This window comes from Neofelis nebulosa, chromosome 1, assembly GCF_028018385.1.
Source record: "Neofelis nebulosa isolate mNeoNeb1 chromosome 1, mNeoNeb1.pri, whole genome shotgun sequence".
Classification (NCBI taxonomy): domain Eukaryota; kingdom Metazoa; phylum Chordata; class Mammalia; order Carnivora; family Felidae; genus Neofelis; species Neofelis nebulosa.
In genome coordinates this window covers 149,985,580-150,009,494 of record NC_080782.1, presented here as the reverse complement: position 1 = coordinate 150,009,494, position 23,915 = coordinate 149,985,580, and the positions used below count along the sequence as shown (strand labels likewise).

The following is a 23,915-nucleotide window of genomic DNA, read 5'->3' as shown; positions in this document are numbered from 1 at the left end:
CGCGAGCCTCCCATGTGAGTGTTCCAAGCTCCCGCTGGTGGCGGGAGGCCAGGTGCCTGGCAATGCCACCCCTGCCCGCTGCCATCTCAGCCCTCCGTGCAGCTCTCAACCGCATTTCCTAGAGGGCCCAGGCCGCAGGGTCGGTAACCCCCCCCCCGGGTGGAGGCGGCGCGGAATCCCGTGCCTGGCGACCCAAACCGCCTCTGCTTCCTGAGGACCATCTCCCCCCCACCCCCACCCCCCCGCCAAAGGCGCCCCCTAGCTTCCATCATCCGTCCCAACTGCCTGCTCCAGAGGCGGCCTCTCAAGCCCAAGGCATCCCGACCTCCTGTTTCATGAGTCCCAGCCCGGCCCTGGTCCACGGTACCGAAGCCCCCCCCCCCCCCCACCTGCCGCCCCAGCTCACCTTCCGCCCCGTCCCCCGGTCGCTAACACATTTTAGGGTCTCTCGCCCACCTCGGGGCCTGTGCACGCTTGGCTGCCCTGCCTGGAAAGCTCCTCTTCTCCACGGACGCAGCTAAAAAAACAATCACCTCTTTAGGGACGGTCTGCCCGGCCTGCAGGCCTTCCCCAGGTCTGGTCCCACAGGGCACCCGGACGTTTCTCTGAGAGCGCCCGTCACAACTACAATGACCACGTTGGTCGTTGCCCCCATGCCTCTGAGGCAGGGTGCCCTGAACATCCACACTGTGCCAGCTGGCAGGGACCGAGTGCTGACCGAGGAAAGTCCCTAGTGTCAGCTGTGAAAGCCAGGGGACGGGGAAGAGGGCGGCTGGGGAACAGTGAAGGGGCAGGCCTCAGAGGAGGAGACAGGCTACTACAGCGCTGAACGCGGGGAGAAGGAGCCGTGGGGTGAGCCCCGACGGAAAGGGCGGCCGTGGGCCCGGCCGAGAGGACCCTTTTCTTCTGCAGCCCCACACCCAGGAAGCCTACCCGACCGCTGCGGCCCAGGGCTGGGCTCCACAGCCGCAGTGCGCGATCCCCTCCGACCTAGAGAGTGAATTCGGAGCCCGGTTACCGGCACTTTAATTGAAGATTAAGGATAAAGAGAGCACCCCCTCCCTTGTCCTCCCGGAAGCTCTGGCTTTTCTCCCGTTCCGTCGACCTGGCGTCCTCCATCTCAAACCCTGGGCAGCAGCGTCCGAAACGGTCCAAGGAGCGAGGCGCGCAGCGCGGCCGGGAGAAAGTGGACTAGCAGGCCGAGCGCCGCCAGCGATATCAGCAGCCAGAGCGCGCTCGCGCTCAGGTACAGGGGAGCCAGCCTAAGGGCAGGGCTCAGCAGGGGCGGGGCGGAGCGACGGCGGCTCCGCCCACCTACCCTGCCGCCCAGCTCCACCCACCTCCGCCCAGCTTGGCCAGGACCCGTCTCCCGCCTAAAAGGGACCCACCTCCAGCCAGTCTCCCAGTTTCGCTGCCCCGATGGTCAAGACTCCTCCCACAAACAGCCTTTCCCCGGACCCACGTGACCTCCCCGAGCCCCGACCCTGCTCTCACCTTTGCTGCGGCGAGCGCGCGTAGCCCTGAAAGTAGCGGAGACGCTCGAAAAGGTAGACCAAACCGCACAAGGCCGCCACACCTGGGAGAGGGGCGGGCGGGGCTAGGTGAGCCAGCTGGCGCGAGACCCTGTGGTTCCAGGGCGTACACGCCCTCCCCGAGCCCAGACCTTCGTGAAAGAAGATTCCGGCGACCCAGAGCGTGGCGAGGAACAGCGGGAAGTACTCGCTGCAGTTCACTCTGAGGTGGGGGCGGGGCGGCGTGAGGGCGCGGGCGGGGGGCCTCGGACCCTGCAGCTGTCCGGGCTCGCTCCCTTCCTGCCCCGAGCCCTCCCTCCGCGCCTCACTGGGCTCGGTAGACACGCTCGAACTCGGGCGGGCCGGTGGTGAGCGGCGGCGACACGCGGAAGGCTCTGCGTGCAGAGATCACCTGCAGGGAGAAGTAGGCTGGGGGCGAGTAGGGGCGGGAGTCAGGTCTGGCTGCCCCGAGGCCCTCAACCTCCGCCAGGTTCCCACCTTTTCTCCTTTCTACACGCTGAACTTGTCATGATTCCCCTTTAAAGCCCCCATGGAAAATAAAGTCCTCCCGAGGGGACCTCGTGCCCCCTCTCTTTCTGGGCTTGTCCTGTGTCCAAGATGTTCAAGGGGAGGGCAAGGTCCCTCTTCCCCCACCCTGAGATGCGTCACAGTTACACCTGTACTAGGGAGGGGCCCTCAAGCTTAGGACTGTGCTCCTGAATCCTTTGACTTGCAAAACACAGACAAATGACCAGCTCCCACTCTCTAGACATGATCTTGGCTCTGGGGGTCCCTGAATAGGGCATGCCACCAGGGCTTGAGGGCAGAGTTGTCTGCATTCTCCCTGGTGCAGGGGAGCACACACGCTGTGGTTTACAGTTCCTGGTCCCCACCAATAGAGAGGTGGATGCAGTGGGGGGTGGGGAGGGCTCCTGACCCTACTTCCGGCCAGGATCACTCAAGCCTGGGGCCCTGTGCCTCCAAACTGTGGTGTGGTCTTCTGCTTTAGTTTCTCTGCTCAGGTGCTCTGGACTCTGCCCTAAAGTCTGACATACATCCTCTCCCCTACCCCCCAGTTGGTTGCTACTGAGACTCATCTAGTCCAACACCAGGCCTCCAGGGTTCTGCCTTCCCCTGCACCCCGCCCCCCCCCCCCCCATCCTGTTCCAGCATGGATGGATCTAAGTGCACAAGGGCCCTTCTCTTGGTCTCAGGGCAGGCCCCCATCACACACACAGCTCCAGCGCTGGTTGTCTTCAGCTATCTTCCAGCAAGTCCTGTGGCGCTGGTGCGCTTGGTGTGAGGCCTTCTGAAGAAATATCCCATCCCAAGTGCACTGTGGGTGCCAAGGCTATGTGGACCATCACAGTGTAGGAGCTAGAGGGGGGTCCCATGGCTACGTGAGGAGGGGCTAAGAACCGACCTTGCCAGTGCAGCAGGAGATCCAGTCAGCCTGTCTGCTCTGGCCCTTCCAGGGTCCCTGCCCAGGCTGAGCCTTGTCCTGGCCCATACAGTGTGGGGTAATGGTGTCCCAAGTGGTAGAGATATCTAGCCTCGGAACATGTCCTGTAGGGCCAGTCTAAAAGGTCACCATGCAATTTTGGAGGGCCAGGCAGCAGGTTCCAGCCCTGTCTAGCTCTATGCCATCCCAGCATAGAGAGAATTCCTTTGAAGGCAAAGCCGGGTCCTGCTGGGACCCCCAGAAAGAGGATAGCTGGAGAGGGCAGGGACCAGCTGGACCAGGGCCACCCCAGGCCCATGGCTGACCCACTTCTGTACCCACCACCAGATCATCCTTTCATTCTGGTGCCCCCCATGCCAGATCCTGGAGCCTAACACACCTGCATGCCCCACCTGCTCCCTGAAAGCCCCTGCCCTCTTCCAGGGTTCTATATCCCATTCCCAGCCCACACAAGGCATGCCTACCTCAGTTGTCCCTCAGGGGCCTTTTTCCATTTCACTGTCCCCTCCCTTGGTCAGGCACCCACGTCAGCCTTGGTCCCTGCCCAGGGTTTCACAGTTCACCCTGCAAATACTCCTTCCACAGCTTTCCCTGTCCCTAACCAAGAACAACACAAGCGTCTCAGCCCCGGGGTATCCCAGCCTTCACTGGTGCCAGAAGAGCTTGGGCATCAGGAGTCTGGGCCAGAAGCCCTGCCTCTGCCCCGCACCCACTCTGGGCCCTCCAGCACCTCCCCGGGGCCTGGAGGGCAGAAGACAGGCTGCAGGAGTTCAGGGCCCACCCACCTCCCAAACAGGAGCCAGCGCACCTTGCAGCAGGACTCCCAGGAGGGTGACAGTGGCCAGAAGAGCCACCTCGTCCTTCATGGTGCTGGCAGGTCTGTCAGCCGGGCTGGTGTGTGGAAAGGAACTGCGGAGCTTTTATCAGCCCCTTTCCGCTGGCTCAGAGGCTGGCTCAGAGGCTGGTCGGGGAGAGGAAGACTGGCTCGATCTCCCCGCCCCTACTTAGTGGAGGGGGCACGACAGAGGGGCGTGGCCATGGCCGGCAAGAGCCCAGGAGCCTGGTCAGGCTAGGCAGACAGAAACCAGGGCCAGACAAAGCCTGGGCAGGACAGAGCAGCAGGCTGGGGACAACCCGGCCCCACCACTTCCTCCCAGGCATTCTTGCCTCTTCTATGCCTAGTCCTGTGCTGACAGAGCCCAAGCTATCCACCTGGGCACACCATAGTGTTGGGTCAACCCAGTGTCCTTCAGGCCCTGTACCCTCAGCCGGTCCTAGGTGGCTCTCCAGACCTCCCCTTGTCCTCAGTCTGGTCTCAGGAAACCAGAGGATCCTACCTGAACTAGCCCCCTCACCCCCCACACAACATGCCTACACCACTTCCTATTGATCAAGTCCTGCTTATTCTCAAATCCACCCCGCCCCCCACTCCATGCACCTTCCAAGCCCTGCCCTGCCCCGGTCATCTCTCACCTGGACACAGGTCATGGGTTCCTCCAGGGTTCCCAGCCCTGACCCCACTCCCACCTATACACACCCACTTACCTATTTCCCTGATCACAGCCCAGGGCTCTTATATAACATGCAATTCTGACAGCAGGGCAGTCCGGGCACCCAGACCAATTGGGCACAGCTGAGTCCCTGCTCCCCTCGAGAAACCTGATGCCCGCCGGTCTCACAGCTCCCTGGGCTCCATGCACACAGGCCATCCCGAAGCCCACCTTGCTGGCCCGGAAGGATGGGTCAGCCCACCCAGGGTGGTTGAGCCCAGCATCTCCTGGGACTCACACCTCAGAACAGTCACCTGCTGTTTCTGCCTGCCCAGGGTCCCTCCTTCCTGAGGTTCCAACCCTTCCTATTGTCAGGTCCTGTGGTGTGGATATAGCTGCCTCCCACCCCTCCTGGGCTTGAGGGATGAACGTATGAGTCCAAACTGACTGTCTGAGCCAAGGCTAACACAAGATGGTGAGATGCAGTTCTGGAAACTTCCTAAGAACTTTGGGAAGGGGAACTCAAAGTGAGGAGGAAGATTTCTGAGGGCCATTTATGGCTACTGGCCAACCTGAGGAAGACAGAGCTAACGCAAGGCCACGCTTTGAGGAGAAAGGTGGCTAGTGTCCTAGAGCCTCCTGGGACCACCTTGCCTGGGACCCACCCACCCCCCCCACCTCCCACCCCCCCCATCCCCCCCACCTCCCACCCACCCACCACCCCCCCGCCCCACCTCCCAGCCCCTGGCCGTTCAGCCTTTCCGTTTTATAACACAGCCACTTCTCCTTTTGGCTCAAGCTAGTTGGAGGCGGGTTTTGGTCAGCTGTGGCACAGTCCAGACTGATACCTGAGCACAGGCAGGAGCTGGCAAGGCCACAAGCAGGCACAGGCCATGCCGTGGGATGAACAGAGCAGCTGGGTCTTTGGGGCAACTGCCACTGCTTTTAGTCTTGGGCCATTGTGATCTCCTGGCACCCTCTGCCTGGTCTTTCTGGGGGAGTCTCCATATGTCAGGGTCATATGACCTCTGGAGCTCTATCCTTGCCACCCAGCTGGCCTCCTTCCTTGCTGTCCCCAAGCCTGGATTCCAGCCCAAGAGCTTTGTTGCTTGCTGGGCTCCCCAAGAACCCCTTTTACCCTCTCATGGTCTGGCCAATGCCCAACAAATGCCCCTTGCCATCATTGCCCCCAGCAAACCAGCTGCTCCCCAGGGGCCGCAGCGGGCTCCTCAGAGGCAGGGATGGGTCTCCGTGTCTGTGCCCTGCTTTGGACCAGCTTACCAGTCACCATGGTAGGTGCTCAATGGTAGAGAAATGACTGACAGAAGCTCAGAAAGAGACTGGAGCACAAGGGAACAGATGCCAGATGTTCCCTCGAGCTCTCTCTCTGCCTGCTCAGCACTCCTGTCCTCCCTGAAAGTGGTCCTGACCACAGCCCCCTGCTCTGGCCACCCCCCTGACCCCAGCTGGGACCCCAGGAGCAGGCAGACCGTGTGCCAGTGTGTTTGCGTGAAACACGTGTGTCCGTGGCGGTCATGGCATGTGTTTCTCAGGGCCCCTGGGCTTACTAGCATGTTGGAGTTCATCTGGGGCCTACGTGTGTGTCCGTGGGTATGCGTGCATTTCAGGGGCTTCTCTCTGCCAGACTTTCATTTCCTCTGAGGCCTAGACATCTTCCCTTCCAAGCTGATCCCCTTCCCTGACAACAGGAAGCTGAGGCAGCTTCTGAGGAAGTCCTGGGGCAGATGTCCAGGCAGTAACTGGGGTCTCCACCCCTGGAGCTCTCCCCAGATCCTGCAGTTTCCACCTTGCTCCCTCTGCCCTTGCCCAGTCTCTCAGAGCCCTGCCTAGGCTGTGCCTGCTCTGGCTGACAGAGGTCCAGCCCGGGGCCCTCCAGGCAATGGGCCACCCACTCACCCTCCTGGGCAGCCCTTGTTAGACGCTCACCTCATGAAGGAACGGTAAAAGCCCCTCCCTGAGCTCCTGCAGGACATGCCTCTGCCCTCCAGCCCCTACAGGGCCCCGAGGAACCTTCTAGAAGCTGAGCTCACCAAGGATCTCTGGAGAGTGATAGAGTCAGCAGAACCATTATGTTGAGAAGAAACCACAATTTCAGAACAATAGACCACCATAAGCAGTGCAGAACTCGGACACTAAACTAAATTTAAAAAGGTGGGGAGCACGGGGCTGGCTCAGTTGGAAGAGCATGTGAATCTTGATCTCGGGGCTGCAAGTTCAAGCCCCACATTGGGTATAGAGATTACTTAAATAAACTTAAAAAACAAAAAAGATTCTGAAATGATTTTACTTACCCAAAAAGTTGCAAAAATAGTACACAGTTTCCATACACCCTTCATCTATCTCACTCTAAGGTGAAAATCTGATTTAACCATAATTCAGTTATACAAACTAGGAAATTAACCTTGACACAAACCTATCAGCCATTCTACAGGTATCATTCAAATTTCCCCCAATTCTCCCACTAAAATAGGACAGAGGACTTAAAAACATTATGCTAAGTTGTGCCCCAAACACAAAAGACCACATAGCGTATGACTCTCATTATATGAAATGTCCAGAAAAAGCAGATCAGAAGAAACAGAGAACAGATCACAGGCAGCCTGGGGGTGGAGGCTATGAGGTGGTGGAGATATGAGGAAGATGTTCTAGAACTGGATTATGGGGATGTTTGCACAGCTCAGTAAATTTACTCAAAGTCACTGGATTGTACACTTAAATTGGGCAAATGTTGTGGTATGGAAATTGATTCTTGAACAAGACAGGGGTTAGAGGTAGCAACAGTCAAAAATCAGTAGAATTCCCCCCAAACTTAACTACAAATAGCCTACTGTAGACCAGAAGCCTTACCCATAACATAATAACACATATTTTGCATTTTACATGTATTATACAGTATATTCTTACAATAAAGTAAGCTAGAGAAAATTAAGAAAATCGTGAGGGACCACCTGCCTGGCTCAGTCTGTAGAGCATGCGACTCTTGATCTCAGCGTTATAAATTTGAGCCCCACATTGGGTGTAGAGATTACTTAAAAATAAAATCTTAAAAAAAAAAAAAGAAAATCATAAGGAAGAGAAAAAACATTTTCAATACTGTACTGTCTTTATTGAAAAAAAAATCCACATATAAGTGGACCTGCGCAGTTCAAACCCGTGTTGCTCAAGGGGTCAACTGGACACCTCAGTAAAGCAGAGTGCGAGCAGGGGTGGGGAGAGGCAGAGAGAGAGAGGGAGACACAGAATCTGAAGCAGGCTCCAGGCTCTGAGATGTCAGCCTAGAACCCGAAGCAGGGCTTGAACTCACAGACCATGAGATCATGACCTGAGCCAAAGTGGGATGCTTAACTGAGCCACCCAGGTGCCCCTAAGCCTTCTGCACAAGAAAATACCTATGATGATAGTATGTCTTGCTCCTTTCAGCCCAACCTGCCCCCAGCCCACACTCCACCTGCAGAAACACCTCACAGATTCATGGCTCTGATCTTGGTCCTCCTCAACCTGGTGCTATTCGGGCACTGGGCCCCTTAGGCAACCCCCTAGGACTCCTGGGACCCTTCCCTGGCTACCCTTGTCCCTTTCTGTTTTCCTGGGTTTTCTATCTACCCAGCCTTCCAGGAGTGTCTGTGAGGGGATGCCTCTGCTCCACCTTATCCCTGGCTCTGTGTGTAGTGGGTGCTCAAAAAAACATACCCATGAAGGGGCAAAGATTTCCCAGCTGGCCTGGCTGCCCTTCCGCCCCCTCCCCTTGGAAACCATTGAACTGAGAATAGGGAAACAGTGACCTGAGTAAATAGAACAGATCCCTTTGGGGGGGGGGGGCGGGCAGGGCACTTGCCATAGTGTTGCAAGGTTTTTACAAGGACACCTGGCCTCTGCTTCAGCCAGTGGGTTCTGGGCCTGGGAACTGATTTGGGTCTGGAAATGGGCAAGGGATCATGAGTTTCCACTGGCTTGGCTAACCTAGGTTTCTGCTGATCCATTCTTTTTTTTTTTTTTTTTTTTTAAGTTTATTTATTTTGAGAGAGACAGAGACAGCATGAGTGGAGGATGGGCAGAGAGAGAGGGAGACAGAGAATCTCAAACAGGCTCTGAACTGGCAGGACAGAGTACAACGTGGGGCTCGAACCCAGGAAACCATGAGATCATGACCTGAGCCAAAATCAAGGGTCAGACGCTCAACCGACTGAGCTACCCACGTGCCCCTCTGCTGATCCATTCTTGATCTCTTTTGGTTATATCTGTTAAGCAGCATACCCTCGTCGGCTGCCCATCTCTCTGGTCACTAGGTCACATTCTGCACGCCATCACTCTAGACTCTGCCATTCTGATCTTGCCAACCATCATGGTAGTCATTGACACCTGGCTTGCGATAGGTGTGCCACCACCTGGCTTCTATTTTTTTCTTTCTTTCTTTCTTTCTTTCTTTCTTTCTTTCTTTCTTTCTTTCTTTCTTTCTTTCTTTCTTTCTTTCTTTCTTTTTTTTTCTTTCTTCCTTCCCTCCCTCCCTTCTTTCTCTTTCTTTCTCTTCCTTCCTTTTCTTTTTTTCTTCCTTCCCTCCTTTCTTTCTTTCTCTTCCTTTCTTTCTTTTTCTTTCTTCCCTCCCTCCTTTCTTTCTCTTCCTTCCTTCCTTTCTCTTTCTCTTTCTTTCTTTTCTTTCTATTTCTTTCTTCCTTCCTTCCCTCCCTCCTTTCTTTCTTTCTCTTCCTTTCTTTCTTTTTCTTTCTTCCCTCCCTCCTTCCTTTCTTTCTCTTCCTTCCTTTCTTCCTTTCTTTCTTTTCCTTCCTTTCTTCCTTCCTTTCTTTTTTAAGAGAGAGAACGAGAGAGCTGGGGAGAGGGGCAGAGGGAGAGAGAATCTCAAGCAGGCTCCATGCTCAGTGTGGAGCCTGACTCAGGGCTCAATCCCATGACCCTGGGATCATGACCTGAGCCAAAATTGGACGCTCAACTGAGTCAACCACGCAGGTGCCCCCTGGCCTATATTATTTCTGTCTCCTTTCATCTCCATTGTTCCAAAGGCACCGGGTTCTGTCATGGCTATCACCCATCCCAGACTACAGGGGCCATGGAGGCAGGTAACAAACCCAAGTGTGTTCTGGGCCTCCCAAAAAGAGTCTTAGCCAAGTTCCATTTCACAGTGAATTAGCTGGGCCCAAGACCCCTGGGGCATCTCCCTGGCTCCTAGATGTATTATGGGACAGTCCTACTAGGCAGCTGGCATTGTGCAAAAAAGAGTTTACACAACAGGGCTGTGATCACTGTCCTTGCAAGATCAGCCCTAAGCTAACATCTGCCAACTTAGATTTTGGGAAAGTTCCCACCATTAACTGATAAGAATGGCTCACTGTGCCTAACCTGTTTAGGTTTATGTGGAACACCTACACTCCTTTTGGGAGTCTGGAATTTTGGTTCATGCTGGACAGACAGAACCTACGTGCCAGCCCCCTATTAAAAACCTGGGGTGCTGGGGCACTTGGATGGCTCAGTCAGTTGAATGTCCAACTTTGGTTCAGGTCATGATCTCACGGTTTGTGAGTTTGAGCCCCACATCAGGCTCACTGCTGTCAGCACAGAGCCTGCTTTGGATCCTCTGTCCCCCTCTCTGTCTCTACCTCCCCTGCTCATGCTCTCTCTTTCAAAAATAAATATACATTAAAAAAAAAAACAAACCCAGGGTGCTGAGTCTCTAATGAGCTTCCCTGGTTGGCCACATTTCATGTCCTCACATCTTACTGCCGGAGGAATTAAGCATGTGGCTCCAATGACAGGGGCTCTTGGAAGCTTGTGCCTGGTTTCCCTGGTTCTCACACTGTGTGCCTTCTCCCCTTTGCTGACTTTGATCTGTATCCATTGGCTGTAATCCGGCATGGCTTACGACTGAGCGCTAGGAGCTGTACTATGAGCCCCACTGTTGCTGAGTCCTGGGGGTGCTGCCAGCACATCACGGGACCTGAGCTGGTCTTGGGGACCCTCTGATACAGGCAGATTCACACATTGGTTCCTTGGCCCATAGAGTAAGAGGTATTGGAGTAGGAAAAGCCAAGCAGAATCTCCTGAAACTGTTACCCACTCACCAAGAGAGTATGTTACAGAATAGTACTGCCTCTGGGAGGAAAGACAGAGATTAGTGCCACACCGAAAGCCTTAAAGGTTGGAGGGTGGTGGTTCCTATCACCACCACCCCCAGGTTATATTCACCAGTTTGGCCCCTACAAAGAGCACATGAGTCCTGGCAGATGACAGGCACCCAGCCTGATCGCAGCCCTCACTGCAGCGGCCAGATGTGGAATAGTTGAGCACGTTACACAGGAGATGATGCAGAGCCACTGGATGTGATCATTTCCATTCTCATCTGAAAAGAGGATTGGATGGGAGCACCTGGGGGCCTCAGTCAGTTAAGCCTCTGACTTCGGCTCAGGTCATGATCTCGTGGTTCGTGAGTTCGAGCCCCGTGTCAGGCTCTGTGCTGACCGCTCGGAGCCTGGAGCCTGCTTCGGGTTCTGTGTCTCCCTCTCTCTCCGCCCCTACCCCGCTTGCACTCTGTCTGTCTCAAAAATAAATTTAAAAACATTAAAAAATTTAAAAAAAGAAAATTAATCCTTTAAAAAATAAAAAAATTAAAATAAATTTTAAATTTTAAAAAATGGAAAGAGGATTGGAAGCAGTTTGGATTCACACGGGATGGACAGCATTATGCGTTTAGGCTTGCCCTGGGACTATTTTATTATATTTTATTTTTTTTAATATTTATTTAATTTTGAGAGAGAGAGTGAGCACACGCAGCGGAGGGTCAGAGAGAGGAAGACACAGAATCCGTAACAGGCTCCAGGCTCTGAGCTGTCAGTACAGAGCATGATGCGGGGCTCAAACTCACAAATTATGAGATCATGACCTGAGCCAAAGTCAGACGCTCATCCACTGAGCCACCCAGGCACCCCAACCCCAGGACCATTTTAATTGTCCCACTCTCTGTCATAATACAGTTCGGAGGAACCTTAATGCTCTGGGCATTCCCCCAAGATCACATTGGTCCAGCATATGGATGACGTTGTGTGATTGACCTGTGAACAGGAAATGCTGAGTACATCAGTGGCCTTGGTGAGACACACATTCCGAAAGGCTAGGGACTCGTCACCTCAATGAGGGTGCTAGTCAGTGGCCTATTGGAAATCCCCTCAGAAGTAAATACAGGGGCACCTGCATGGCTCAGTTGGTTGAGTGTCCGATTTCAGCTCAGGTCATGATCTCATGGTTGGTGACCTCGAGCCCCATGTCGGGCTCTCTGCTGTCAGTGTGGAGCATGCTTTGGATCCTCTGTCCCCCCTCTCTCTCTGCCCCTCCCCTGATTGTGTTCTCTCTCTCTCTATTTCTCTTAAAAATAAATAAAACATTGGGGCGCCTGGGTGGCTCAGTCGGTTAGGCGTCCGACTTCGGCTCAGGTCACGATCTCGCGGTCTGTGAGTTCAAGCCCCGCGTCGGGCTCTGGGCTGATGGCTCAGAGCCTGGAGCCTGCTTCTGATTCTGGTCTCCCTCTCTCTCTCTGCCCCTCCCCCATTCATGCTCTGTCTCTCTCTGTCTCAAAAGTAAATAAAAACGTTAAAAAAAAAATTTTTTTTTAAAAATAAATAAATAAAACATTAAAAAAAAGAGTTAAAAAAAGAAGTAAATACAGGTTATTGCAGTTTGCATGAAAAAAGGAACACAAGACTTGGTAGGTCTCTCTGAGTTGGGGATGTGGCATATTCCACACTCAGGGACCCTACTGTGACACATTTACCAGATGACGCAGAAGGCTGCCAGCTGTGAAAAAGACCAAGGGCAAGGATAGGCCTTTGTAGCAGGGCCAGGTTGCAGGGTGAGCACCCCCCTGCTTGGCCCACCAGGTCCAGCAGATCCCCTCGAGCTGGAAGTATCTGTGATAGTGAAAGAGATGTCATGTGTTTCTGGCAAGCCCCAGTAAGAGTCATGGTGCACAGCCCTCGGGTCCCGGAGCAGGGCTATGCCTTCCCCACCAGGAAATGTACATCATTCCAAAAACGAAGCAAAACTTGACCATGGGACCATGGCACACTGGGGCACCAAGTGAGTATGTGGCCAGAGCCACCTGTCACTGGTCTATGGGACTGTGGTTCTAGGGCACCCAAAAAGTCACAACAGAGGACCATCACACAAGGGAAGGGATGCTTGGTATTGGCTGAGTGCGGGATTAGGGCAACGTCAGTGTCTGCATCACCCACCACCTCGGCCCCCTCCCAGAACCTCTCCCTCAGCCACTGGCCAAAACTGGCTCAGAGAGGGGCTCCCTTTGACCAGAGGGTCCTTACAGTGGCTTCCAATGCACAGAAGCTCTTAATTTATTTTTTAATGTTTATTTATTTTTGAGAGAGAAAGAGCATGAGCAGATGAAGTATGGGGTGGGGGGTGGGGGACAGAGGATTGGAAGTGGGCTCCACCTTGACACCACAGAGCCCGATGTAGGGCTCAAACTCACGAACCAGGAGATCATGACCTGAACCGAAACCAAGAGTCAGACATTCATCTGACTGAGCCACCCAGACGCCCCACAGAAGCTCTTAATTTTACTATAAGAAGTTTATCCATGTTTCATTGTTACCTTCGTCTTGTATACTCAGGTCTCTAATCCACTGGGGGTTGGTTTGCTTATGGTGTCAGGCTGGGGTTGCATTTTTTCCCCCAAAATGCTTTTAAACCTAACTTCAGAAAAGAGTATAAAGCGTTGTGGTATACTCTTCACTTAGGTTTCTCTCATTTTATTGTATTTGATTTATCTGTGTCTTTTCTCTCCCTCTCTCTCTCTTAACACACACACACACACACACACACACACACACACAGTAATTTGTAGACAAGATGCCCCTTTGCTCTTCAATACTTCCATGTGCATAAACATTCTCATATAGCTACAGTACAATTAGCATAATCAGGAAATTAACATTAAGACAATACCATTATCAATATATACAAATATCGAATCATTATGCTGTACACCTGAAACTAATATCATGTTATATGTCAATTATATCTCAATTAAAAAAAAGACATTCTCTTTCTCTAAAAAAAAAAAAAAAAAAAAAAAGAAGGCTCCTGGGTGGCTCAGTCGGTTAAGTGTCCGACTTCAGCTCAGGTCATGATCTCATGGTTCTTTGGGCTCAAGCCCTGCATTGGGCTCTGTGCTGACAGCTCAGAGCCTGGAGCCTGCTTCAAATTCTATGTCTCCCTCTCTCTCTGCTCCTCGCCCACTCACACTCTCTCTCTCTCTCTCAAAAATAAATACATATTAAATACATACATACATACATACAATACAATACAATACAATACAATACAATACAATACAATACCAGGGACCCTGGGTGGCTCAGTTGGTTAAGTGACTGACTCTTGATTTTGACTCAGGTCATGATCTCCAGGTTCATGAGATCAAGCCTTGAGTTGGGCTCTGCACTGATGGTGTGGAACTTGCTTGGTATTTTCTTTCTCTTTCTCTCTCTCTCTGCTCCTGCCCCACTTGTGCTCTCTTCTCTTCAAAATAAATAAATAAATAAACTTTAAAAAAGACAATACTGTTAAATATATACAAATATTGAATCATTATGCTGTATACGTGAAACTAATATCATATTATATATCAATTATACCTCAATTAAAAAAAAAAAAAGACAATACCAGCAAGCCTGGGTGGTTCAGTCGGTTGAGCAACCAACTCTTGATTTCGGCTCACATCATGATCTCAAGTCCCACGTCAAGCTATGCAGAGCCTGATTGGGATTCTCTCTCCCTCTCTTTCTGCTCCTCTCCCACTTGCTCTCTCTTCTCTCTCAAAATAAATAAACTTAAAAAAAAAAGAGAGGATACCATTATCAATATACATAAATATCAAATCATTATGCTGTACACCGGAAACTACTATCATGTTATATGTCAAGTATATATCAGTTTAAAAAAAGACAATACCATAACTGAATCAACAGACTTTAACTAGGTATTACCTGTCCTTATGGTGAAAGAAACTCCAGGATTCTGTGTTGTGTTCACTGTCAAGGGCATTCAGTCTCCTTTAGCCTGGAAGAGTTCTTCAGTTTACAGATCTTTGTCTTTCATGAGCACAGGCCAGTTATTTTGCAGAAGTCCACTGATTTGATTTTATCTGACATTTCAGCTGATTATAATCGATCATGTGCTTTGAGCAGGAGGGGCAGGGGAATGGCCCTGTGTTTTTCTTGATGCACTGTCAGGAGGTACGTGATATCAGTCTGTCCTGTTCCTGGAGATGGTTTTTTCTTTCAGAGATTTTAAGTAGTCTCTACACCCAACATGGGGCTTGAACTTACAACCCCAAGATCAAGAATTGCATGCTCTGCCGACTGAGCCTTGTTCCTGGAGATGTTTTAGCCGTACTGTTAACATGGTGTCTGTTGGTTTCTCTACTGTAAAGTGAGATAGATCTGTAAGAACTCTCAGCACACTGACTCCATTCAAACCCCTTGCTTTGCACTAAGGGACTCTGCCCACATTCTGCCGTGGCTTCCAGCAGCCTAAGCCACTGAAATGACTCAGCCCTTTTGAGTGCCAGTCTGGAAAAGATAAAGGCTGACAAAAGAATTCACCATTCGTTCCAGCCAGAAGATGGGCTCCTGACCTGATTCTCTTTTTCCCTCTTTCTCTGCCCCTCCCCTGCTCCGGCTCTCTCGCTCTCTCTCTCTGTCTCCCTAAAATAATCAAAAAAGAAGTGCATCATTTTGACAATGACAATGACCAACCCTCTTACCTGCTTCTGGTAATGTTTCACATCCCTGACTCTGCTGGAGTTCCCACTATGTTTTTACTTCCCTTACCTAAAGTCTGGCTTTGTTGATGTTTGACAAAAATAACTCTTTTTCCCATTGAAACTTATCTTTCTGGGTCATACTTTGAGGTTCTATAAAAAATTCCCTTACTCCTCAAACGTCCACCAACTGATTTTACAACAACCATTAGTGGCTCTTACCTGAATCACTTATTGTGATGGTAGCCAAATGATTCTCTAATTCCATCGTTCTTTTTACATTTAGTAGTGAAAAAGAGTTTCCCCTTCTCCACTTATTTACTTACTTGAATCATCGTGAATTCATAAATTCTTAAAATAAAAATAAATTCTCAGGGCTCCTGAGTGGCTCAGTTGGTTGAACTTGATTTCGGCTCAGGTCATGATCTCACAGTTCATGCAGGCTCCAAGCTGATGGTGTGGAGCCTGTTTGTGATTCTCCTTGTTTCATTCTCTCTCTCCCCTTCTCCCACTCACTCTCTCTCTCTCTCTCTCTACCCCACCCCTCCCTCCCAAAATAGATAAATAAACTTAAAAAGAAAAGAAGGAAATCCTCAAAGGCAGATGGAGGCATGTCCAAAGGACACAGGAGCCAGTTTGAAGGGATACCCACCGGCCAAACCTGGACAGTGTGAACATCAAAATACATAGTAACAAGGAATTATAACCCACTGAGTAAAATAAGAATTTATTTTTTTAAGTTTATTTATTTATTTTGAGACAGAGAGAGAAAGAACTCACACCTTGCTTGGTGACAAAAGTTCCTTAGTCTGTAGCAGAACTTACTTTCCTTGAGATTTGCAGCCCACTGGCCTTGAGTAAAGGACCAGAGTTTCCCAGAAGATAAGGCCTGACTATATTTGAAAAACACTTGTCACTGATGCCAGTGAGTCTGTTCAGAGTCACGTGGCCTGGGCACCTGCTTCTCCTGCACAGAGCCCACTCCCTTTTCCCAGGTTTTCCCCTTTCAAACCCTTCAGCATGGGGCCTCCCGGGGTGGCTCAGTCAGTTGAGCCTCCCACTTCGGCTCAGGTCATGATCTCACAGCTCAAGAGTCCAGGTCCCACGTTGGGCTCACTGATGTCAATGCAAAGCCCGCTTCAGATCCTCTGTCCCTTTCTCTGTCCCTCCCACACTTGCTCTCTTTCAAAAATGAATAAAACATTAAAAAAAAAAAGTTTAAAAACCCTCCAGCTTTCTTTGGGCTGCTGGCTTCCTGAATAAACCCTTTCCTTTCCCGCCATAATTTGTCTCTGGGATATTGATTTTCAAGCATCGAGCAGAACCTGAGTTAGGAACGGGTTCTCTGGCCAGTATCAATATTACATGGATACAAATTTAAATATCATAGCCGAGATTCACTGAAATTCTCTACCTGATGATTTTATTTTTCTTTATTTACTTACTTTTAAAGTAATCTCTACACCCAAAGTGGGACCTGAACTCAGGACCCCAAGATTGAGAGTTGCATGCTCTGCCGATTGAGCCAGCCAGCACCCCTCATCCTGACAATCTTTTTTTTTTTTTGGTCACTATTAATATATGAAATTTATTGTCAAATTGGTTTCCATACAACACCCAGTGCTCATCCCAAAAGGTGCCCTCCTCAATACGCATCACCCACCCTCCCCTCCCTCCCACCCCCCATCAACCCTCAGTTTGTTTTCAGTTGTTTTTTTTTTTTAATTTTTTTTCAACTTTTTTCAACTTTTTTTTTTTTTTTTTTTTTTTTTGGGACAGAGAGAGACAGAGCATGAACGGGGGAGGGGCAGAGAGAGGGAGACACAGAATTGGAAACAGGCTCCAGGCTCCGAGCCATCAGCCCAGAGCCTGACGCGGGGCTCGAACTCACGGACCGCGAGATCGTGACCTGGCTGAAGTCGGACGCTTAACCGACTGCGCCACCCAGGCGCCCCTGTTTTCAGTTTTTAACAGTCTCTTATGCTTAGGCTCTCTCCCACTCTAACCTCTTTTTTTTTTTTTTTTCCCTTCCCCTCCCCCATGGGTTTCTGTTAATTTTCTCAGGATCCACATAAGAGTGAAACCATATGGTATCTGTCTTTCTCTGTATGCCGTATTTCACTTAGCATCACACTCTCCAGTTCCATCCACGTTGCTGCAAAAGGCCATATTTCATTCTTTCTCATTGCCACGTAATATTCCATTGTGTATATAAACCACAATTTCTTTATCCATTCATCAGTTGATGGACATTTAGGCTCTTTCCATAATTTGGCTACTGTTGAGAGTGCTGCTATAAACATTGGGGTACAAGTGCCCCTATGCATCAGTACTCCTGTATCCCTTGGGTAAATTCCCAGCAGTGCTATTGCTGGGTCATAGGGTAGGTCTATTTTTAATTTTCTGAAGAACTTCCACACTGCTTTCCAGAGCGGCTGCACCAATTTGAATTCCCACCACCAGTGCAAGAGGGTTCCCGTTTCTCCACATCCTCTCCAGCATCTATAGTCTCCTGATTTGTTCATTTTGGCCACTCTGACTGGCGTGAGGTGATATCTGAGTGTGGTTTTGATTTGTATTTCCCTGATAAGGAGTGACATTGAACATCTTTTCACGTGCCTGTTGGCCATCTGGATGTCTTCTTTAGAGAAGTGTCTATTCATGTTTTCTGCCCATTTCTTCACTGGGTTATTTGTTTTTCGGGTGTGGAGTTTGGTGAGCTCTTTATAGATTTTGGATACTAGCCCTTTGTCCGATATGTCATTTGCAAATATCTTTTCCCATTCCGTTGGTTGCCTTTTAGTTTTGTTGGTTGTTTCCTTTGCTGTGCAGAAGCTTTTTATCTTCATAAGGTCCCAGTAATTCACTTTTGCTTTTAATTCCCTTGCCTTTGGGGATGTGTCGAGTAAGAGATTGCTAGCTGAGGTCAGAGAGGTCTTTTCCTGCTTTCTCCTCTAGGGTTTTGATGGTTTCCTGTCTCACATTCAGGTCCTTTATCCATTTTGAGTTTATTTTTGTGAATGGTGTGAGAAAGTGGTCTAGTTTCAACCTTCTGCATGTTGCTGTCCAGTTCTCCCAGCACCATTGGTTAAAGAGACTGTCTTTTTTCCATTGGATGTTCTTTCCTGCTTTGTCAAAGATGAGTTGGCCATACGTTTGTGGGTCTAGTTCTGGGGTTTCTATTCTATTCCATTGGTCTATGTGTCTGTTTTTGTGCCAATACCATGCTGTCTTGATGATGACAGCTTTGTAGTAGAGGCTAAAGTCTGGGATTGTGATGCCTCCTGCTTTGGTCTTCTTCAGAATTACTTTGGCTATTCGGGGCCTTTTGTGGTTCCATATGAATTTTAGGATTGCTTGTTCTAGTTTCGAGAAGAATGCTGGTGCAATTTTGTTTGGGATTGCATTGAATGTGTAGATAGCTTTGGGTAGTATTGAAATTTTGACAATATTTATTCTTCCAATCCATGAGCAGGGAATGTCTTTCCATTTCTTTATATCTTCTTCAATTACCTTCATAAGCTTTCTATAGTTTTCAGCATACAGATCTTTTACATCTTTGGTTAGATTTATTCCTAGGTATTTTATGCTTCTTGGTGCAATTGTGAATGGGATCAGTTTCTTTATTTGTCTTTCTGTTGCTTCATTGTTAGTGTATAAGAATGCAACTGATTTCTGTACATTGATTTTGTATCCTGCAACTTTGCTGAATTCATGGATCAGTTCTAGCAGACTTTTGGTGGAGTCTATCGGATTTTCCATGTATAATATCATGTCATCTGCAAAAAGCGAAAGCTTGACTTCATCTTTGCCAATTTTGATGCCTTTGATTTCCTTTTGTTGTCTGATTGCTGATGCTAGAACTTCCAGCACTATGTTAAACAACAGTGGTGAGAGTGGGCATCCCTGTCATGTTCCTGATCTCAGGGAAAAAGCTCTCAGTTTTTCCCCATTGAGGATGATGTTAGCTGTGGGCTTTTCATAAATGGCTTTTATGATCTTTAAGTATGTTCCTTCTATCCTGACTTTCTCAAGGGTTTTTATTAAGAAAGTGTGCTGGATTTTGTCAAAGCCCTTTTCTGCATCGATTGACAGGATCATATGGTTCTTCTCTTTTTTTTTTATTAATGTGATGTATCACGTTGATTGATTTGCGAATGTTGAACCAGCCCTGCATCCCAGGAATGAATCCCACTTGATCATGATGAATAATTCTTTTTATATGCCGTTGAATTCGATTTGCTAGTATCTTATTGAGAATTTTTGCATCCATATTCATCAGGGGTATTGGCCTGTAGTTCTCTTTTTTTACTGGGTCTCTGTCTGGTTTAGGAATCCAAGTAATACTGGCTTCATAGAATGAGTCTGGAAGTTTTCCTTCCCTTTCTATTTCTTGGAATAGCTTGAGAAGGATAGGTATTATCTCTGCTTTAAACGTCTGGTAGAACTCCCCTGGGAAGCCATCTGGTCCTGGACTCTTATTTGTTGGGAGATTTTTGATAACCGATTCAATTTCTTCGCGGGTTATGGGTCTGTTCAAGCTTTCTATTTCCTCCTGATTGAGTTTTGGAAGAGTGTGGGTGTTTAGGAATTTGTCCATTTCTTCCAGGTTGTCCAATTTGTTGGCATATAATTTCTCATAGTATTCCCTGATAATTGTTTGTATCTCTGAGGGATTGGTTGTAATAATTCCATTTTCATTCGTGATTTTATCTATTTGGGTCATCTCCCTTTTCTTTTTGAGAAGCCTGGCTAGAGGTTTGTCAATTTTGTTTATTTTTTCAAAAAACCAACTCTTGGTTTCGTTGATCTGCTCTACAGTCTTTTTAGATTCTATATTGTTTATTTCTGCTCTGATCTTTATTATTTCTCTTCTTCTGCTGGGTTTAGGCTGCCTTTGCTGTTCTGCTTCTATTTCCTTTAGGTGTGCTGTTAGATTTTGTATTTGGGATTTTTCTTGTTTCTTGAGATAGGCCTGGATTGCAATGTATTTTCCTCTCAGGACTGCCTTCGCTGCGTCCCAAAGCGTCTGGATTGTTGTATTTTCATTTTCGTTTGTTTCCATATATTTTTAAATTTCTTCTCTAATTGCCTGGTTGACCCACTCATTCGTTAGTAGGGTGTTCTTTAACCTCCATGCTTTTGGAGGTTTTCCAGACTTTTTCCTGTGGTTGATTTCAAGCTTCATAGCATTGTGGTCTGAAAGTATGCATGCTATAATTTCAATTCTTGTAAACTTATGAAGGGCTGTTTTGTGACCCAGTATATGATCTATCTTGGAGAATGTTCCATGTGCACTTGAGAAGAAAGTATATTCTGTTGCTTTGGGATGCAGAGTTCTAAATATATCTGTCAAGTCCATCTGATCCAATGTATCATTCAGGGCCCTTGTTTCTTTATTGACCATGTGTCTAGATGATCTATCCATTTCTGTAAGTGGGGTGTTAAAGTCCCCTGCAATTACCACATTCTCATCAATAAGGTTGCTTATGTTTATGAGTAATTGTTTTATATATTTGGGGGCTCCAGTATTCGGCGCATAGACATTTATAATTGTTAGCTCTTCCTGATGGATAGACCCTGTAATTATTATATAATGCCCTTCTTCATCTCTTGTTACAGCCTTTAATTTAAAGTCTAGTTTGTCTGATATAAGTATGGCAACTCCAGCTTTCTTTTGGCTTCCAGTAGCATGATAAATAGTTCTCCATCCCCTCACTCTCAATCTAAAGGTGTCCTCAGATCTAAAATGAGTCTCTTGTAGACAACAAATAGATGGGTCTTGTTCTTTTATCCATTCTGATACCCTATGTCTTTTGGTTGGCACATTTAATCCATTTACATTCAGTGTTATTATACAAAGATACGGGTTTAGAGTCATTGTGATGTCTGTATGTTTTATGCTTGTAGTGATGTCTCTGGTACTTTGTCTCACAGGATCCCCCTTAGGATCTCTTGTAGGGCTGGTTTCGTGGTGACAAATTCCTTCAGTTTTTGTTTGTTTGGGAAGACCTTTATCTCTCCTTCTATTCTAAATGACAGACTTGCTGGATAAAGGATTCTCGGCTGCATATTTTTTCTGTTTAGCACACTGAAGATATCGTGCCAATCCTTTCTGGCCTGCCAAGTTTCAAAAGAGAGATCGGTCACGAGTCTTATAGGTCTCCCTTTATATGTGAGGGCACGTTTATCCCTTGCTGCTTTCAGAATTTTCTCTTTATCCTTGTATTTTGCCAGTTTCACTATGATATGTCATGCAGAAGACCAATTCAAGTTATGTCTGAAGGGAGTTCTCTGTGCCTCTTGGATTTCAATGCCTTTTCCTTCCCCAGTTCAGGGAAGTTCTCGGCTATAGTTTCCTCAAGTACCCCTTCAGCACCTTTCCCTCTCTCTTCCTCCTCTGGGATAGCAATTATGCGTATATTATTTCTTTTTAGTGTATCACTTAGTTCTCTAATTTTCCCCTCATACTCCTGGATTTTTTTATCTCTCTTTCTCTCAGCTTCCTCTTTTTCCATAACTTTATCTTCTAGTTCACCTATTCTCTCCTCTGCCTCTTCAATCCGAGCTGTCGTCGTTTTCATTTTGTTTTGCATTTCGTTTAAAGCGCTTTTCAGCTCCTCGTGACTGTTCCTTAGTCCCTTGATCTCTGTAGCAAGAGATTCTCTGCTGTCCTCTATACTGTTTTCAAGCCCAGCGATTAATTTTATGACTATTATTCTAAATTCACTTTCTGTTATATTATTTAAATCCTTTTTGATCAGTTCATTAGCTGTTGTTATTTCCTGGAGATTCTTCTGAGGGGAATTCTTCCGTTTGGTCATTTTGGATAGTCCCTGGAGTGGTGAGGACCTGCAGGGCACTTCCCCTGTGCTGTGGTGTAAAACTGGAGTTGGTGGGCGGGGCCGCAGTCAGACCTGATGTCTGCCCCCAGCCCACCGCTGGGGTCACAGTCAGACTGGTGTATGCCTTCTCTTCCCCTCTCCTAGGGGCAGGATTCACTGTGGGGTGGCGTGGCCCGTTTGGGCTACTTGCACACTGCCAGGCTTGTGGTGCTGGGGATCTGGCGTATTAGCTGGGGTGGGTAGGCAAGGTGCACGGGGGCAGGAGGGGCAGGCTTAGCTCGCTTCTCCTCAGGTGATCCACTTCAGGAGGGATCCTGTGGCAGCGGGAGGGAGTCAGATCCGCTGCTGGAGGGGTGGCTCCGCAGAAGCACAGAGTTGGGTGTTTGCGTGGAGCAAGCAAGTTCCCGGCAGGAACTGGTTATTTTGGGATTTTGGCTGGGGGATGGAGGGGGGAGATGGCGCTGACCAGCGCCTTTGTTCCCCACCAAACTGAGCTCTGTTGTCCGGGGGCTCAGCAACTCTCCCTCCCTTTGTCCTCCAGCCTTCCTGCTTTCTGAGCAGAGCTGTTAACTTACGACCTCCCAGACGCTAAGTCGTGCTTGCTGTCGGAACACAGTCCGTCAGGCCCCTCCGCTTTTGCCAGCCAGACTCGGGGGCTCTGCTTGGCCGGCGAGCCGCCCCTCCGCTCCAGCTCCCTCCGGCCAGTCCGTGGAGCGCGCACCGCCTCGCCGTCCTTCCTACCCTCTTCCGTGGGCCTCTCGTCTGCGCTTGGCTCCGGAGACTCTGTTCTGCTAATCCTCTGGTGGTTTTCTGGGTTAGTTAGGCAGGTATAGGTGGAATCTAAGTGATCAGCAGGACGCGCGGTGAGCCCAGCGTCCTCCTACGCCGCCATCTTCTTCTTCTTCTTTTTTTTTTTTTTTTAATGTTTATTTACAGGCTCCAGGCTGTGAGCTGTCTGTACAGAGCCCCACCAGGGGCTGGAACCTGGAAACACGGAGATCAGGACCTGAGCCGGAGTCCGGTGCTCAACCAACTGAGCCACCCAGGTGCCCCTCCCCCTCTACCGAACACTCTTAAAATAGCTTAAAATCAGTTAGAAGGAAAAACCCCGCAACAATGAAATTGCTCATTTCCAGAAGCCCCATGAATCGTGGTATACCACAGTGGCGGGAAACAGCCATTTTCATTCCCTCATGCTCTTCCGAGAGAGAGGAGGGCGGGCCTTCAAGGGACCATTTTGGGGACCAGAAAGAAGTCTCTGAAACGCTGATAAACTTACCTTCTCAACAAAACACTTAAACGCAAAGCCTCCTGTTTGCATTGAGCGAGTTGCTCAGAAACAGGATTTGGGGATTGGGCTCCGGAACGTGCATGGCTTGTGGGAGAAGTCCGGGTAGAAAGCAGGGCAGGGCGGCCAGCTGAGCTGTGATGTGGCTGCGGCCCGGCTGCCAAGGGGCCCTGCAGCCGGGCCGGCCCACTGGGTGGCCCCGAACTGGGGAGGCAGGTCAGGCCTCGGCACCCTCAAAGCGATCAGGCATTGAGAGCGGGCGGCCCTGCGTAGGGTACGTCAGGTGGAGCTGCGAAGCTCCCTAGTCAAGGCCAGTCCCAGGGAGAATCCCTCTGACTTCGGCCCGCAGCGCTGGGGGCGCACCACAGCGACACCTAGCGTCCGCACCTTGCACCACTCATCCTCTTTATTTTTTTTATTTTAAATGTTTATTTTCAAGATTGAGTACGAGCATGGGAGGGGCAAAGAGAGGGGGACAGAGGATCCCAAGCGGGTTCCACGCTCTCAGCAGCGAA

At 49.3% G+C, this 23,915-nt stretch overlaps 1 protein-coding gene across 2 annotated transcripts; it reads right to left on the bottom strand.

The window, feature by feature from the left end:
* Positions 1-1,009: 1,009 nt before the first annotated feature.
* Positions 1,010-23,688, bottom strand: LTC4S (leukotriene C4 synthase). Of its 2 annotated transcripts, XM_058739532.1 has the most exons (6): positions 23,392-23,688; positions 14,492-14,929; positions 1,841-1,940; positions 1,664-1,734; positions 1,495-1,576; positions 1,010-1,262 (listed from the first exon to the last, which is right to left on the bottom strand). In XM_058739532.1, the coding sequence occupies exons 2-6, from the start codon at positions 14,547-14,549 to the stop codon at positions 1,121-1,123; spliced, it is 453 nt and encodes a 150-aa protein (XP_058595515.1). In that variant the 5' UTR covers positions 14,550-14,929; positions 23,392-23,688; the 3' UTR covers positions 1,010-1,120. The 2 variants fall into 2 exon arrangements, with proteins under 2 accessions (XP_058595515.1, XP_058595507.1); XM_058739524.1 differs by lacking the exons at positions 14,492-14,929; positions 23,392-23,688 and adding an exon at positions 3,782-4,299.
* Between the last annotated feature and the right edge of the window lie 227 nt (positions 23,689-23,915).